Source organism: Drosophila busckii, chromosome 2R (assembly GCF_011750605.1).
Source record: "Drosophila busckii strain San Diego stock center, stock number 13000-0081.31 chromosome 2R, ASM1175060v1, whole genome shotgun sequence".
Classification (NCBI taxonomy): Eukaryota; Metazoa; Arthropoda; class Insecta; order Diptera; family Drosophilidae; genus Drosophila; species Drosophila busckii.
The window spans coordinates 15,415,394-15,433,727 of record NC_046605.1 but is presented as its reverse complement, the minus strand read 5'-3'; the positions used below and the strand labels follow the sequence as shown (position 1 = coordinate 15,433,727).

Sequence of the window (18,334 nt, the reverse complement as noted above, 5' to 3'; positions counted from 1 at the left end):
TTAGTAATTAAAAACTCTAAAAGAATTAAATTACTTTTATTAATGTTTTGTAAATAATTATTATTAATTATTTTCATAAAAATGCACAGCTTGCAATTTTTTAAAATTTAGATTCCAGCTCAAGTTTTTTGAGATAAAAAATCTCTTGACGCGATTTAGCATAGCAAACACAACAAGTTCAGCCCTGGCTCAACCCCAGCCCTACCCTTTCATGTGGCTTCTTTCCGCTAGCGTATTGCTTAAATAATAATAATTGCACTTAGAATACCAATGGGATATTTTATTAAATGTATATCAGCTTTATAAAAAAAAATTATGAATAAATAATATGTATTATTTTTAAATTTTATTTTTTATAAAATCAATTGCTTAATTTTCAAATAAAATATGCTCACATTATTGCATTATAAATTCACAGAATAATTAATTAATTCCCTAGCTAAAAAATTCAAACTTTCATGCAAGTGTTGCTAATCTTTAGATTCGAGCATGCTTATTAAATATGACTTTAACTAATTTATATTGTGCATAACATTGTGTCTTTATAATAAAGCGCAGCGATTAAAGCTCATTTCACTAATTGTATATTCAATGCTGTAGCAGTGATTAATATTTGAGTTTATTTATCAAAGACATTTGTTGACACAGCCAGCGACATAAATAAGTTACTAGCATACTTGGCAACATGCAGAATCGTCTGTCAATCAGTTCGTCAGATAAACAGACAGACAGACAGACAGTCGATGCCTAAAGTTTTATTACTTTTGCTGATGTCAACACAATGTCGGTTGCTCGCTCTTCGTTGTTTGTGTGTTTGTGTGTGTGTGTTAGCCTTAGGCATAACGCACAGTGAATATTATTGCCACACATACTAGTTTGGCAGTCAGTGCTGGGGCGAGCAACATGCGCTGCTTATTTTTTAATATTTGAGCATTGGCTAGCATGTCGTATGCGCAATACTAGCCCCCAACAGTCAAACAAGCTGGCAAACAACTGCTTATGGTCTGGTCTGGCATTCTGTTGGTTTTGTTGCTGCTGCTGCTGCTGGATTGTTTGGCTATTCGGTTATTGTTGTTGTTGTTGTTTGTTTGTTTGTTGTTGTGCTGAGACACAGTTGGGCAAATATTTAAGCTTCTGTACGTCATTTGCTGGCAGATGATAATGTGCTTGCACAGTGGCGGCAAAGGCAATGGCGAAACTGTTTGCTGGCTTTTGGTTGAGCCGTGCCCCAAATCAAATGCGCCCCCCCTTCAATTTAACTTTTGCCAACGCACTTCATTAACAACTCATCACATGCTCAATAGCAAATATAACAAAATTTAGTTCGCTAACTACAAATGCAAAATATGCGAGGCAACTGCAGCTGCAACTCAGCGAACTACTCAAGAAAATTGTTTGTCGAATGCCAGACACTAAAGCAATATGAAAATTTTTTGGCACACTCACTCACACTCTCTTACTCTTGCTCTGTGTGTGTGTGTAATAATATTCAAATTGGAAAAATCCATTATGATCGCAAATATTATTTCAACTGTCAGTCAGCTTTAGGTTCATAAAAAAGTAGTGTATGTGTGACTAGCTGTAAAATGCTCAGCGCCCACTTCAAGCTGCAGAGAGCGAAGCGTTTCAAGAGAGCTGCTCTCAATGCTATTAAAACAGTTAGGACAAAGTAGTGCGAAATGCAGTGAAAACGTTTGAAATGCAAAGCTGCCAAGCCGCATAGACTGTAGGCCTTTGCTTTGTAGGCTTCACTGTAGCTTTGGCTCAAAAAAAGTGTTGAGAGGCAGAAATTATAGCAGCTCTAGATATTCGTATTTGATTTGCCGAATAGCATATTAGATTGCCCAATAGTGAACAGAGCAATAGAAAATAGCAAATAGCTGACGCTGATTTAACTTGCCCGACAAAAAGCTACAAAGTTTGCAGTACTATTGAAATATTTGCACTCGATATTGGGAGCTGCAGGCAAATAAAATTTCCAAACGCAAGTTTGGCATTAAGCTTGTGGCATATTTCACAAATACAATCAAATGAAACTAAGGCAGCCAAAGAAAAAATTATGTAAATTTAATCAAAATAAGTAAAAGTAACAGCCGCCGCGGATTGTCAGTTTTGGCCAAAGCTAAAAAGCGGCTTATAACAACAATCAGACAAAAAAAAAAAAGCAAAACAAAATACACAAATTTCATTGCAGACTGTGCGGAGAGAAAATTCGTTGCACGGCATGTGCTGCTGCTAAGTAGCCGCAGTTACTGCCACATGCTGTCAGCGTCCGAGTGTCCAAGAGTCCGAGTCCAAGTCCGAGCGTCAGCAAAAGTACGAAAAATAAAATAAAAATAGCTCATAAACAAAACTAAGTTTCGCTTGCTTATTAACGAGCTGCTGAGCTTCAGGCTACCCTGCAAAGTTTTTTGTTACTGCTGAGGTTTCTCATTATTAAAATTAGAATTATGTTAGAAACTTGATATACTTGATATTGACTATATATAAAGCTTGCTTCGAACTTTTAAATCAAACTCAAGCCAATCAACAATTCACTAAGGAGCGAGCTGCACTTTAAATTAATTTTTAAAAATAAAAGTTTTAAATGCTTTCAACACAGAAACTATAGAAGCCCAAATTATAAATATTATTTTATTTTTTTTATTTATTTTACAATATTTTATTTATTATTTTTATTATTATTATTACTTAAGACTGTAATCTGTTTTTTTATGACATTTAATAATCTTAAGACCACTTTATGTTTATTTAGTGTGACCAGCTTCTTTTTTAATATGAATAATCGATAATTATAAAATATCATAATTATTTTAAGCTGCCAAATGTAACATTTCCAGCTTAATAATTTATTAAAAAATAATTTATCTTGAGCTCTGGTCGCCTATATATTTTTAAATATTTTAAATTACTATTAAACTTGTTATTTAAAATTAATAATTAATTCAATAAGCTTATATTCTTGCCTTTTATAAATTTATAAGATGATTTATATTTTTAATGTTTTTTCTATATTTTTGAAAATTATTCAGTATACCCCATTTGCAAAAAAGTATTCATCAGATTTATGTGTAGACGACTTTTTATGAACAAAGACACGACTTGGTATAAACGGCAGAGACTTCTTTGCCATAACCATAATAAAAAGTGAGTATTTTTTTTAATGCTTACGCCTTTTAGAGGTAGCACACAAATGAACATAAATTTATTTACATAGTTTAGTGTCTATTCTCAACGAAACTGTAATTTACGATTCAACTAAATGACATTAAATAAATTTATGCTCAAGCTAAACAAATAACGAAAGCCAAAAGTATGACAATAATTTTTCATTTATAGCACAAAGCGCTGCTTTGTCAATTTTAATTGAAAAACTAATTTAAAAGCTAAGCATGCATAGTTAATAAAAAATAGTTAATATTACTATTATAATGTGTGTTATATGTTTGCCTGAGCTCAACAACTTTTTGCTTTAAACTAATTTCCAACAAAGCATTTTTATGGCTATGCCGCAAAAATGTTCTAATAAATGCAAAGTACATTTTAGTTCACAAGCATACTTCAACTATAAATGTGCACACAACAGAGAGAGATAGCAATATATAGTAAAGAGAGAGAGAGAGAGAGAGAGTGAGACAGGCGCAAACCAAAACCATTTTGTAGCACATTTTAATAGCATTGTAGAAATTCTTTTTTGCACTTAATTAAGTGTAATTAAATTTTCGTTACCAGCTTGCTCATATTTTGAGCTACACACATGTGTTTGTGTGTGTGTGTTTGTGGGTGGCAAACCGCGCAGCAAGTGCCTAAAATGTGTTGCATGCAACTATTTTCCACTTGAAGTTGGGCAAAAGCGCTAACAGCCCAAATGGAAGGCTTTGTACATTACCCCACAGCCGCTCGTCTATCTCTTAACGATTGTTCCACTTGATTCAACGAAAAGTTAGCACCTTATATGTTTGATAGTTTGCTATTTATTAAACTTTAATCGCAAAACATAAAAACGAAATGAAATTAAAAAAAAGTAACAACTTCCCATACCGGGAATCGAACCCGGGCCTTCTGGGTGAAAGCCAGATATCCTAGCCACTAGACCATATGGGATATGGAAAACTTAGCTAGAAGATCTGAATTTTAGCTAGATTTCACATCAATTTTTATCGTGTTTTTGGATATTTAAATAATACAGCTGCATATATATGTACATAATGAGCAACTAATTAAAAAATAAATAAAGGCGTGTTGACAAAAAATAAAATGAGAACATGCTTGTAAAAAGTACAATTAGCAAATATTGCTAATTTCAAAAATAGTAACAATTAGTAAGCAAACTCTAAAAAATACTATAGACAAAAAAAAATTATATGCTGCACAATTAATTAAATGTACCTGGTCCAAAACAGTACAGTAAAGCATAGTAATAACAACTAACAATTTTAAAAGGCAGAAATTTTTGACTATCTAATTGTAAGACATGCAAATAATTTGAATAGTAATGCCATATTCAAAACTAGCTTAGCATGGCATATAATAAATAAATAAAAAATAATTTTGAACTTGTAAAGTTTCCCATACCGGGAATTGAACCCGGGCCTTCCGGCTGACCGGAATCCTAACCACTAGACAATATGGGATATATTCGAACACTTGAGTGAAATATTGTATTACTAACATTTCTAAAAATAGCGCATTATTTTTGTCTCATGCGCTCATCTTTGACACTTGCAGTTGCAACAAATTGAAAGCTATTGCACTTTTCAATTTGCACTTTTTTAATGCAAAAATAAATGAAAATTCAAAAACATATTTGTAGTCATTATTGTATTGCATAATTTTCTGTTAATTCGTGAGCCTAAAATTTAGATAATATTTTTTTAAATTACAATTTGCCCAATTACACAAAAGTTTCAATTGCAAACTCTCTTTAAGTGCAGTTCACTGCTTTGCACAGCTTGCACTGCTTTATGCTATATAGCAGCCTGATAACGGTAGCTGGTAACAATGGCTGGACATGTCAATAACGTTAGTTGTTGACTTAACTTATAGAATCTATCTAATCTTTGCTTAAGCGCTGCGGCGTTAAGTATACGACATGTGCACACGCAGCACATATGTACAAGTGTATTGGTGTGTGTGTGTCTCTGTGGCTGGTTAGCCGGATGTCATATTGCAAAATTGAATTTTTCTCTTCTTTTTTTTTTGCTGTAGCGCACACATTTGCTCAAACGGCTGTTTGCCTCGTCATCAGTGCAATGATTTTGAATTGTTGACATCGGCAGAACACACACACACACACACATATATTGTAAGTTAGACGGCTAAGTTACGTTATCAGCTTTATTTGATGTCTAGCAATTTCCTGATTCTCGAATATATCCCTCATGCTTTTTCCGTTTTGCATTTGTATGCGTTGACCAAAAACAACAGTGGAAAATAAAAATCAACAAAAATGATAAGCATTGAAATTAAATTTTATGTGCGCTCTATACATGTGCGCGCGTGTGTGTGTGTGTGTGTGATTACGTGATTTTCAATAGCATTTCCTGCTTAGTCGTTTGCTCTTTTGCTAAGCTTTGGCTAAATCAAATGTCAGCTACTACTAAAAATTGTTGTTGTATTTATTTTCTTGTGATTTATATTTATACTGCTATTTGGCTGTTAGTTATTGACAAATACTGTTATTAGCTGCAAGTAAATAAGGACTACTAAATAAAATAAATAAATATTTAAACATATATTTAGCAATAATAATAATAAAAGTCAAACATTGCTCAACGCTTTAGCTCGATTTAATTTATATTAAATAAAAATATACTAAATTATTTAAGACGTTGTATTTATTAAGCGGTAATTTGAATAAAATTCAAACATTGATAAATTTTTATACTATACAAATATGTTTTAAATTATTTAATTTTTGCATTTCATTTCTTACTTAAGCTTATATGATTCTATGAAGAATAATCAAGAAGATATGGGCATTTAAAGCATTTTGTATGAAAAATTAACTTACTCAGTAATGCGAGAATCTATAATTCCCACTCAAATTCGTTTGTGCTCTCCATTGTTGGTCGTAGTGACTCCTGAGCTGAGCTGAGCTCCCCTGAAATATAAATAAAAAAGATTAAAAGTTGTTGACATAACAGGCAAAAAGGAATACTGAGCTTCAAATTTTTAGCAACTCAAGCGTTTATGATTGCGTTTTAGAACTAAAACTCAGTTCCTTAATATCTAATCAAAAGTTAAAATGTAATAAATAACAGACACAGATATAACATTTAATTAAAGCTGTTATGAAATAATATTTCAAATACTTTCAAATCAACAGCAGCTTAAAATAAATCTCAAACCGCTGCGCTGAACGCTCAGGAAAGAAATACATGAAGCACAGTTAGTTCGACCAATTCTGCTATCTTGACGTCGTCGCGTGCTGATATTTATCATAATATCGCAAATAATTCGACTATGGCAATCAAATTGAAGCACACATCACGGTATACAGCCGCGAGGAGCGAGAGCGAGCTCACCACACATTATTTGTGTGTACCTCAGGATTTCTCACTGCGAGTCTTATATGTTACACACATGTTTTGGCACCATTATATGTGTTTTTAGCCAGGGACAACTCATAAAGTGCAGCAGGCGGGACTGAACTCCAGCCGGTCTTTCCTTGGTCGTACAACTATTTATATGAATAACATGAATTTTTTAAGTAACATAAAATGGCGACCAACACAGAGAGAATAAACCCAACCCGCAGGGAAAAGCGCTCTTTTTAAAAGCGCTCTATCTGAAACAGCGCACCCGCCCCCACACATCACAACACACACCACCAAGCCAGACAAACACATAACACACTGTGAACACAAAGAACACACAACCACATACAGGAACCGAGAGCTAGAGTCTCGCACCGCTATTCTTCTCTCTTCCTTCTCCACGCATCCTATACTATGCGACACACACCGTAACTACAAAAAAATAATATCCAAGGAGAAGGGATCCGAACAATTATTCTGCACACACATTTATTAATCTATATTATCGACATTGCCTTCGTATTACCACACAAAACCAAATAAGAATATTAACTGACCACTACGCACCTAGCGCTCCCCGCGCCTACGCACTTTTTTTAATGCAGTCGCCATCTTTTTTTCACTTCACTTTTCACTCACTTATTTAGAAGCTCATTGCTTAGATAATAACACTTAAAACACTTACACCTCACTTAATTTCACTTTAGACCCTTTGTTTAGTATTATTTACTAATTTTAATCACTGCAACTTGCGCACTTAAAACGTCTCACTTGCGCCTGCGTTGCTGACCCGAACCGAACTGAAAAACTGAGAGCGCGAGAGTAAAAGAGCGTGAGAGCCTAGCGGTGAATATCAATGGTTAGCGTGTAAAAAGCGCTCGTAGCGAGAAATTAAGAAACCTTGAGAGCGTGAGAGCCTAAGCAAGTGAATATCAAATGGTTACATTACGAAGCTGCTTGCTATGTGTAATAAGCGCTTGTATATGAGTTTACATTACAAAGCTGCATGTTATATTAAGAATATACCAAATGCAGATTAGAGCTTTGGTTTAATTATTAAAGTATTGAACTATTTTTTTTTTTTGGGAGATATTAATATTAGTAAGTTATTGAAAACATTTATTATCTTGTATTTGCATTTATTCTTAAAGCATTACAACTATTATTTTATAATGTACACAAAAAGTAAAACAAATAATATTGTAACAAATGAATTAATAGATTTGCTTTATTGATTTGCCCTATATGAGCGGTCAAGCACAAAATAAATAATAACTAAACATAATATATTATATAGCTGTTATGCTTGGCTAGGCTGCTGCCTTAACTTGATATCCTTGGCTACTCTATGTCGCTCTTGTCAACTTGAAGCCCACACCCACCCAATATGCTCTAAGCAACTGATAAAAGTTTTTAAAATTTTTATTTACTTTTAAAAATCATGTCAAACTATATAAACATTTAATTTTTATTTTTTGCAGGATATTTTGTTCTTTAAATGCCCATAACTATTAAACGGTGAGATATAGAGCTTAAATACGATTTAATTTATTCAAACATTGCTGCATTTTTTTAATATAATTATGCTTTAAATTATTTAATTTTTGCATATAAATTTTTAGTCATTGTTAGTCAAACTGTAGCTAATTATGATGTTGCCGCTGCTTTTGTTAAGTCCAATTCAATTTACAACCACACACGTACAGCAACCCACACACACACACACACACACGCACACGTATGCTTAATGTTAGAAAAAAATAAAATAGAAAGCTACTTAAGCTCATCACATTGTGGCCATGTCCTTTTTTGCAGGAATTTTTATGCAAAACATGAACATTTACTAGAACGCTCTACGAATTTTTAATGAGTCTCAAACTCACACACACACAAAGCCCGCAGTTGTGTGATTGTGTGTGTGTGAGTTTTTAAGCATTTAACATGCTTTATGAGCGCCGCTCTCTTTTTTGTGTCATCTGCTGGTTGGGCGCAACTCAATTGGACCGCAACTTCTTCTTCTTTTACTTCTTCCCACAAGTTGTCAGGCTAACACGTACGGGTAATCAAATCAGGTGTGTGCGTTACATAAATTTGCCAACATTTAGCAGATAATGAGCACAATTAGTTGTCGGACAGGGAAGCGAAAAATATACGCCAAAGTAAACTCATATTACGTATACGACTCATACTAAAAATAATTGTATAGGCATGAAATTAATTGTGGCAAAAATTAAGCATATTTAGTTTGATGTTTGTTTAATTGATGTACATAAACATTTCTACAGTGAATTCATATGCAGTAGCAGTTTAAAAATATTTTTTATTTATATAAACAAAGCTACTGCTTTGATTTCAAGACACGAATGTAGATGTAGAACTTTAACTTTTTGTTGTTAATTATTTAAAATACTTGTAAGTCTCTCTCACAATCGTGCTCAGCTTCTAACTTTCTTTGCAGTCAAAAAATTAAACGAGCTCTGATATAAAATGATTTTATTATAATGCTGAGCTAGTCCTACCAACCAATTCGTTGACAGAGTTTTAAATTATTGTAATTGCATTTTGCGCTAACTCTTAGCACCTTCCATGCAATTTGTATTCATTGATTTAAATTTGTGAGTTTTTCAGTATAAGCCCAAATTTAATTTTAATTTAAATATGAGCAATGCGTTTATTGTTCTTGAAATTAAAAATATTAAAGTGTATACAAATTGTTTTTCAGTTGTTCAGGACTAAGAAGTCGAGTTACGCTTTTAAATTTTAATATTGGCTTAATTTAGTTTGAAACTCTTTTTTGCAATCAATTTATTTTTCTGTTGACTGTTCATAGCCAACATTAAAAAAATAAATAAGGTGTTATATAATATTATTTAAAGATTGTCAATAGCAATAATGCTTCAATAATAATAATACAATTATTTAGCAGTGCCACAGAAATGTTGAGCGACTTATGTTTGAAATCTCTGCAGCCAAAATCATAGAAAATATATTGGTTGGGATACAAAGTTATAGACTTGTTTAATATTTTAATATTTGCCTTCAAAAGTAGAAAATCTGTGTTGCCTGGTTTTGGTTTGAGGTTTTTCTTTGCATGCTTAACTTTCAAAATATTGCAACGAATACAATTTTATTCAAATTGGTTTGGGGCAGCGGCAACTTCCATTTGGCAAGAGATAATTTGCTTTCGTTAAAGCTTCATTTAGCAGCAGCTGTTGTCCAGTTAATCCAGTCAGTTAGACATTTTATGTTTGCATAAGTATGCAAAAAGGCAAATCTCAAACAATTTTTTTTTCTGTCATTGCTGTTGCAAGACTTGCGCTTGGTGCTGCTGCTGCTGCTGTTGTTGTTGCTGCCTTTGCACCTAAGTAAATTATCGTGTTTCATTTGCCAGCAGCAGCAGCAGCAGCTCGGGCTGTCCAGTGTGCTGCGGGGGGAGGCAAGCGTGGCAACACTTAGTCACTTGGTTTCAAGAGTAAACACATCTTATAAATTATTCAAAAACGCAAAAAAGCTATTTGCAACACTTTACCGTTAGCAGTGGCTGTCACTCGACACAGCCGCTTTGCCTCATATACATGCATATATATAGTCTATATATATATATATATATGCATAAGATGTATTTTTTTGCGCTGTTGTTGTTGTTGTTGTTGTCGTCGCTGCTGTGCAATCAGTCAAAATGTAAGGCAACATATGCGTGATGAAGCGCGAGTGGGCGTGGCAGCTCGCACAGGTAGCACAGGTAGCAAGCAAAAAGCATGACAAATGAAATGTTCAGCAAACGATGCCAGCATATTTTTTTTTATAAATGGGCACTCGCTCGCGTCTCGTTTTAACACTAACAAAGTGGCTGAGCTTATGGCTGCCACTGCCACTGCCACAGTTTTGTGGGTCGAGGCGTTGAAAACTTGACTCTCTACTCGTAAAGTTTTGACGTAGCGCAAGGTTTTGCGCAAATATTTAACGTAAGTAAGCGTTTGTAATTAATTTCACGCTTAATACTGACATTTTTGCTACGCTATGCAACACTGGTTTTCTCGCCGCCCGTCGCATAATAAACACGCATTTTATAATAAAGTCGCACGATTTTCATTGTGTGCGTGATTCGTTCTGCTAGTTGCTGCTGCTTGACAAAAAAAACGAAGAAGTAAAAAAATTACTACATAATTTATGTGTCATGAGCTTGTGGCAAGAGTTGGGGCTTGCAACTGAGCCCCAACTTGGGGAAGTGTAATTGATGTTGCCACCCTCGCAATTAACTCTCACGCCTGTCAAAGATTTATGCACTGCGGCATTTTATGATGCGTGAGGCGGCGGCTGCGTTGCCCAAAACCGTTGCAACAATTAAGTTGCAACAATTATTGTTTAAAGCGCCAGGCAGAGTAAATAAAAAGCAAGCATACGACATGTGAGCCGAGACAGCCAGACAATAATTCTTTTATTACTGCTCAAGCCAAACAATAAATTTAAGCCAATTTTCTTTTCAATTTACGCTTGCTAAATTTTATTTCTAGCAGCAGTTAAGCGAACAGCACCAAATTATTGTATAAAATTATTTTGCATAGAAAAACTTTAACAATTTGCATTTAACATAACTTCTAAATAATATTGCTTATAATCTTATGCTAGTTATCAAAACCAACTCATAAAAACAAAACAATAAAAATTCGCATAATTTTTGTTGTTGTTGCATGAAAAAAACTTTTAATTTTTCCTAAACTCAAATTATCTCCAGCTGTGCCACTGGCTTAAGCAGAACATACATATTGGAAATTATGAACGTATAAGAAAACAATAAATATGTTAAAATGTAAATATGTAAAAGTAGAAATCACTCAACACTAGTTAAAAAAAAATAATGGTAAGCGAAACATCCTCACATTCCTAGCCGTAGGCCCCAGTAGCCAACGCTGCCTCCCTGAAGCTTAAGTTTTAACTTTAATCCTACAGTTATATAAATAAATATAAACGCTACTTCTAGCAGCGGTAATTGGCAGACACTATTTTCATGCATTTATAACAGCATTTTAAAATAATTAACTTGTATTTATTAAATTGATTGCAGCTAAGCTGAGCTTATTATTAATCGTGTTGCATTTCATACAACAAGAGCAAGCGCAGTAACAATAACAACAACAACAAAATTCATTTGACATAACGGTAGCCATTTTTTCATTTATGCACGCAAGCGCTCTCTCTTGCGCTCACTCTCTCTCTCCCTTGGCGCAGATCTGCAGCTGCTGCTGCTGCGCTGCTGGCAAAAAAAAGAGAACGAAACAATTGCTCACATGCTTTGCTTGCTTATCTACGTTTTTGGCTGCTGCGCTTGTCTTCAGCGTCTGCGCTGTGCACTGAGGCAAAAGTTTAGATAAGAAAAGATAACACAAAGAATTAATTTAAAGCTGCGTAAAAGGCGCCAATTATGTTTGTGATTTTGTGAGTTATGTTTTTTCTCAGTGTACGCGCGCGCTCTTCATGCTTCTTTGCTCTGCTGCGCTTGTATTCAGCGACTGCGCTGTGAACTGAAACAAAAGTTTAGATAAGAAAAGATAACACAAAGAATTAATTTAAAGTTGCGAAAAAGGTGCCAATTAAGTTTTGTGATTTTGTGAGCTGTGTTTTTTTCTCAGTGTACGCGCGCTCTTCATGCTGCTTTGCTTCTCTTCGTTGCTTTTATCATTTTTGCAGTTGCACGTGCCAAGCGCTCTTCGATTTTTGAGTTGCGCTAAGCTGTCAATAATAATAAAATCTATTTGCTAAAGTATAGCTCAACAGCGCTGAATGGCTGACTAATAAATATTTTATAAAGTATTAACTTTATATACAAATTTTACTTTTATAAATTCTATGCTGCTGTGTAATTATTTTTATTTGATTAGCCATTGATTTAGCAATTGTAGCTCAACTCTTTTCGCAATTGAAGAAAGACAGCAAACAAAATGTTAGCTAAGCTTGTCTGTAAATCTTTGCTTTAGTTGCAATAGAAACGTTGCAACATTTTGCTTGTCATTTTGAGTTTATTAAGTTCTAGTGCCAGTCAAGGCATGTTTAATTAATTGCTGGCGTACAATTAGCATGCAACAGCCATGATGTGTCAGCAGCAGCAGCAAATTGAAATTTTAGAAAATACACAGACACAGACACATGTAAGTGTGTGTGTGTGTGTGTATGTTGTGAAATGTTTACTGAGCTGCCTGGCAAAATGAAACAATTAGCAAGATGTGTGCCTTATCGTCAGCTGGTCAGACACTTATACAGTTTGCTTAACGGCAAAACAAATTAAAATCTCTGTGATATGTAGTCCAGAGAAAGAGAGAGAGAGAGAGCGAGCGACCTGGGCAACTAACCTAAACGTACTCACTGAGTTGCTGTTGCCCTTTTGCTGACCACACACACACACACACGCTCTGGCCACGTTTGCTGGCCTTAAATATTTATGCAATTTATTTTTGTCTAAACTAATAAGTAGTTGTTGTTGTTGTAGCTCTTGCAGTGCAGCTTGTTTTATCTCATAATGAAATACTACACGTCTATGTGTGTATGTGTGTGTCTGTGCGTGTGTCTGTGTGCTTGACTTGCATTTTGATATTTGCGCCTCTGCATGCCAGGGCTACAATTTATTTGCCCAGACTCTGTGTTGTTAACATATTCATTGAATTTGAATTAGATTTCAAGCTATGCAATTTAAGCTCAGCTCACTCGCTCACTGCATTTTTGCTACACACACACACACTCACATATGCACACACACACACACATATTTGTGTGAATTATGAGCACTCAGCTCTTGGCCCAAAACTAAGCACCTAATGGCCTCACTTGCCTAATTGTTGTAAGCCAAGCTGCAGCATTTTTGTAATTGAATCTTAAGTGCTGAGATAAGAGTGATTAAAGTTGTGTGAGTGCTTTGGTTATGCAGCGCAATGTTCATAAATTCAAAGCTAGTACTAAGACTACGAGCTGCTTTAATTTTTCTAATTTAAATTACTAACATACGTCTGCGGCTAAATAAAGCAGCACATTATTTATAATTTTATCTAGTGTGGCAGTTCTTCTTTTTCCTTGCTTTCTTCCTTTTATGCTAAAGTAGGTTAAGCTGTTATTAGGGAGCAGTAATTAAGTTTGCCAACAAACAAATGTAAATTGTAAATAATAATAAAAAATAAAGCAAAATATAGACACGGCAAATGAGTTGCTATGCACAAAATCCTTGTACACAAATAAAATATACAGCTAAATAAAAATAGTTAAATGTAAATATTAAAAAAAAATGACTTGATTTTAGCTAGTAGCTTGTGTAAATTCAAGGTTTTTTTTAATGTAATTTTTATTATTTATTTATTTTATTTTATAGCAATAATTTTAGAGCTCTTTTTCTAAATCTGAAACTAACTTTCGATTTATATATATAAAATTTGGGCAAATCTATTTAGAGCTTAACCTTAATTAAAGATTTTTTTTTTAATTTATTATTTTTGTAGTGGTCTAAGCAGTATTTGAAAAATTTCAAGTCGCCACGACCACCAGTTTGAGCTCCACTGTATGTTAATTATTTGAAAGTAAATTAAATTTTACTTTAACATAATTCAGTTAAATCATTTACTAACAATATTGCATTTATAGCTCTAAGCCCTTCATATTAATTTTATAAGTCACAAAATTTGACAACAATTTTTTTTAATATATTTTCGTCTCTGCTGACCAAATTCAAATTTGTTTGCTCACGGAAAAAGTAAACATATAAAACTACTGTAATTTAATATGATATAATAATAAAAGAAAAGATTGCAGTCAGCCTTTAAATATTAAAGTTGCTCGAATGGCTTAAGATTGAGTAGTCGAGTCATTGATAGTCCTGATAGTCCAAGTTAACAAATTATGTCGATAGTATCGATAAATTTTATTAATAGTAAGAGTTGTATGCCAGTTGCTGAAAGTTTAGCTTACGATTCTCGAAGTGAATTGCAATATAAATAAATAAATGAATTATAATAAAACCAATTGTAAATAGATATAACCAACTCAACTCTTTTAGTAATATATGCGCATGCAGCTTTAGTTTTAACTATAAGCATACATTTATATAAATAAATAAATATGAGAAATATATGCTAAACTGTAAATTTTTGTATTTTACGCTATATTTGTACATAATATTTAGCTTATACTAATTGAAAACGAAACAAACATTTTGAGAACTCAGCGCTCAGTGCTGCGCTGTAGTGCGCTCCAGCTGTTGAGCAGCGTATTCCAGCCCCAGGCGCCCACCTGGGCATCAATCCAATTTCTAAATGCCGCCACGCTTGTGTAGACACCCGGAAAGTCGGCCTGAGCACAGCCTAAGCCCCAGGAGACAATGCCATAGAGCTTGCCTTGCGTGCTCTGCGCCTGGTAGCCCACCAAAGGACCACCCGAGTCGCCCTGGCAGGCATCATGGCCGGCACTAGCGGCGCAGAGCATGCGCTGTGTGATGGGCAGCACTTTGCGATAGGCATGACGACAGACGGTGGCGTCAACAAGTGCAACATCGACAAAGCGCAGCGCCGCCGAGACGCCCTCCTCGCCCTGCTCGCTCTGATAGCCCCAGCCGCTGACATAAAGCAGCGTAGCAGGCGTCAGTACATCCTCAGTGCTGGCCAGCGGCACTGCCTGCAGCTGCGCGCTGCTGAAATTAAGCCGAGCATTGAGCAACAGCAGCGCCAAGTCATTATCGTGCGTTAGAGTGTTATAGCCACCATGGCGTATGATTTGACGCAGACTGAGCAGCTCGCCGCCAGTTGCATGTTCGCTGGCGCCCAGCCGAACGCTGTAGTCGAGCACATCAAAAGGCTCCTCGAAGCAATGGGCAGCGGTTAATATGAAGTAATCGCCGATTATGGCGCCGCCGCAAATATGCTGCCCATGCAGCTGTATCGATGCCTGATATGGAAAATCGCGTATATCCGTCAGTTCGCCACCCACAATGCGCCCATCGTACATAGCAGTGGTCGCCTCCAGCAGCAGCAGCAGCCATAAAATGTTGCAAATAGCAAGTGTACGCTTCATCATCTTTACTGCCAGCTCGTTGTCGTAACTCTGTCTAGCTGCCCATCATTGCTTTTGCCTTTTATATCGATGTTGTAATTTATCAGTTGCGATAACGCGCCGATGTCAACAAACTCAACAAAAAAATAAACCAGTTTTGCCAATTATTTCAAGTTCAACCGCCGCCTTATCAACGCATTTTTGTTCAACTATTTACCTTTACTCACACCTGTTGTCTGACGTTGACCCAGTCACCTTCAAAGCTCAAAAAACGAGGCGTGTTTGCTACGCAAGCAGCCGCCGCATTATGTAAATATTATTTACTAAATACAGTTAACATGGCAATGAGTTAATTTCACACTCTTGTTTATAAAGAAATTGCATTTAAAGTTTAATAAATAATGCATTAAGCATTAATTGCAGACTCATGCATTAATTCATTTGTCTTTATTCGTTTATTAATAAATTATTTCTTATTTATTACATTGCAAATAATATTGCATAAAAGCAGCTACTATAATTTTAAATTTAAAAAAAACAAAGCAGCATTATAATGTTATAAACTTTATTTTAGCAATCCAAATACTAAAAATACAAGCTTAACTTTATCAAGTTTTAATTCCAAGCTGGCAACGCATCAATGTGCTAACAGTTTAAACTTTAATAAAGATTTCTTATCTTATAGCAACAATAAAATAAAATTATCCAAATAATTGTTACAAAATTAAAAAATAAGTGTAATCTGGTCTGTATTCTTTTTAGTAAAGCATAAAATTATTATTGTTGCTCTTGAATTTAGCTACTAATAAATATAATTTATTTACAAGCTTAATTATTATACAAAAATATAATATAATAACTAAAGGTGCTGAGTGTTAGCTACAAGGCCATCGACTAACTAACTAAAAAATTTTAATAAAGCAACGAAGTTCCATCGAATTTATTCGATCGGCAATTTATTTTAAAGCAGCTTGTTCTTACTCTAACAATTAATATAAAAAGCCAAATAATCACAATCAAATGAATGAAATATAAATTATATACAATTTTAATAAATAATTTAATATTTCAACTTATTTATTGATAAATGGCAAAGCGTATAAATATGTATATGAATAATTTAAGCCTCGAATTAGCGGTAGCATTTTCAGCTTTTAGTTGGCGTTAAAATTTAATCAAATTTGTATGTTTTTATTTTAATTAACTGTATGCAATAAATGTAAAACTGCTGGTTCTAGTATGAGTAAACTTTTGGGCATTGAGGCTGATAGAAAAAAAAAATAAATAAAATAAAACTACTGAGCTAATTCAACGATTTGTTGAGAAGTTTTTTCAAGGGGATTTTTCGTTGATCGAACTAATATTAAAAAAATCTTTATTTAACACTGAAACCGATGTTTGAATAATTAAATTAATTAATTACAGCGTAAATATAAATATTGCTAATGTCATTTATTGAATTTTTATACATTTTCCACTAACTGTTTAACACTGCCAATTAATAAACTTAGCAAATTTAAATAAAAACAAATACTTAATTTTTAAATACTCTTAAATTTAATTTTAAATACTTTTTGTAAACATTTATAGTAGGCATTAAATAAATAAATAAAAATAAACTCATTTTAAATGGCAAGCAAGTCCATTTGCGTACTAAGAAATGCACAAGTGTTGTAAAAACATTTTAAATAAAAGTGAAATTGCTGTTTCATATGCAGTATATGGTTTTATTTTTAATTTCATTGTGATTGAATTGTTTGCAGTCAATTAGTTTATTATGCAATCATCGTTCGTGGGAAAATTGCGTATAATTAAGCGAAAACAATTGTAGCCTACTCTTTGGCGCAGTCACTCATAAATGCAGTGACTACTTGGGCAGGCAGCAGCAGCAAATTTTAATTATTGTTGTTGTTGCAAAAATAAATCAATGTGCGAACGACTGTCGCAGAAGTTGCAACCGCAACACAACTCGCAACACAACAACGTGCCAGCAATCATGTATGTAAGTATGTCAGTCAGTCAGTCAGTCATTTAGTCCGTGTATGTAGTTGCTGCTGCGGTTTTCACACAATTTTCTGTTTGTTTCGTAGTTTTTTGGCAACAAGCAAAGTACAACTCGCATTTATTCTGGTGTTATATCAATTTGTTTGCTTTTCACACAGCGATTCTTTATTTTGGCTGCAAGCCACACAGCTTAAAGTCAATGAACCAACACTACAGACTGAGCTGCATTTAAAAAGAGGGAGCGAGCAAATTAAGCGCATCAATTATGGGCGCCTAAGCCTTTCTCAGCTGCCCCATTTAATAAGCCGCAAAAATTGAATTGCCTTGCCGATATGTCTATAATCACATTAATCGGCTAATCGGCACATAGCAAAGCCAATAAATTTCGCTCGCTGCGTTGGCGTTGGCTTAAAAATGCCATTCAAATAGCATGCCAATAAATAAGCATAACTGTCAGGCCAGGCCCAAAACAGGCTAGGACAGGCCAACAACAACAACAATAAGCGCTTAAATGGCTAAAAGCAGGCTGAGCTTAGTGAAAGTCCTTGCCAAATATTAGCACTGCCTGTATGTGGGTGGGGGGAGGGGGGCTGGGGGCGTGGCATGAGCAGCAGACGAGACAGCTTTGGCATTTTTCTTTATTTATTTTGCTTGTGTACGTATATTACGTATACGCCATGCTAACTTTCGCTGCAAAAGTTTTGCGAGTCTTAACCTTTAGCTAAAATGGAAAATATTTTGTGTAATCTTCCAACTGTCACAAGCAT

At 34.5% G+C, this 18,334-nt stretch overlaps 1 protein-coding gene and 1 non-coding gene across 2 annotated transcripts; both read right to left on the bottom strand.

The window, feature by feature from the left end:
- Positions 1–4,032: 4,032 nt before the first annotated feature.
- Trnae-uuc lies at positions 4,033–4,104 on the bottom strand. Its single transcript has one exon. It is a non-coding gene; the product is annotated as a tRNA-Glu (tRNA).
- A 10,634-nt stretch (positions 4,105–14,738) lies between these two features.
- LOC108594892 (trypsin beta) lies at positions 14,739–15,579 on the bottom strand. The gene has a single exon (XM_017980030.1). It carries the CDS (start codon positions 15,516–15,518, stop codon positions 14,739–14,741), a length of 780 nt encoding a protein of 259 aa, XP_017835519.1. The 5' UTR covers positions 15,519–15,579.
- Between the last annotated feature and the right edge of the window lie 2,755 nt (positions 15,580–18,334).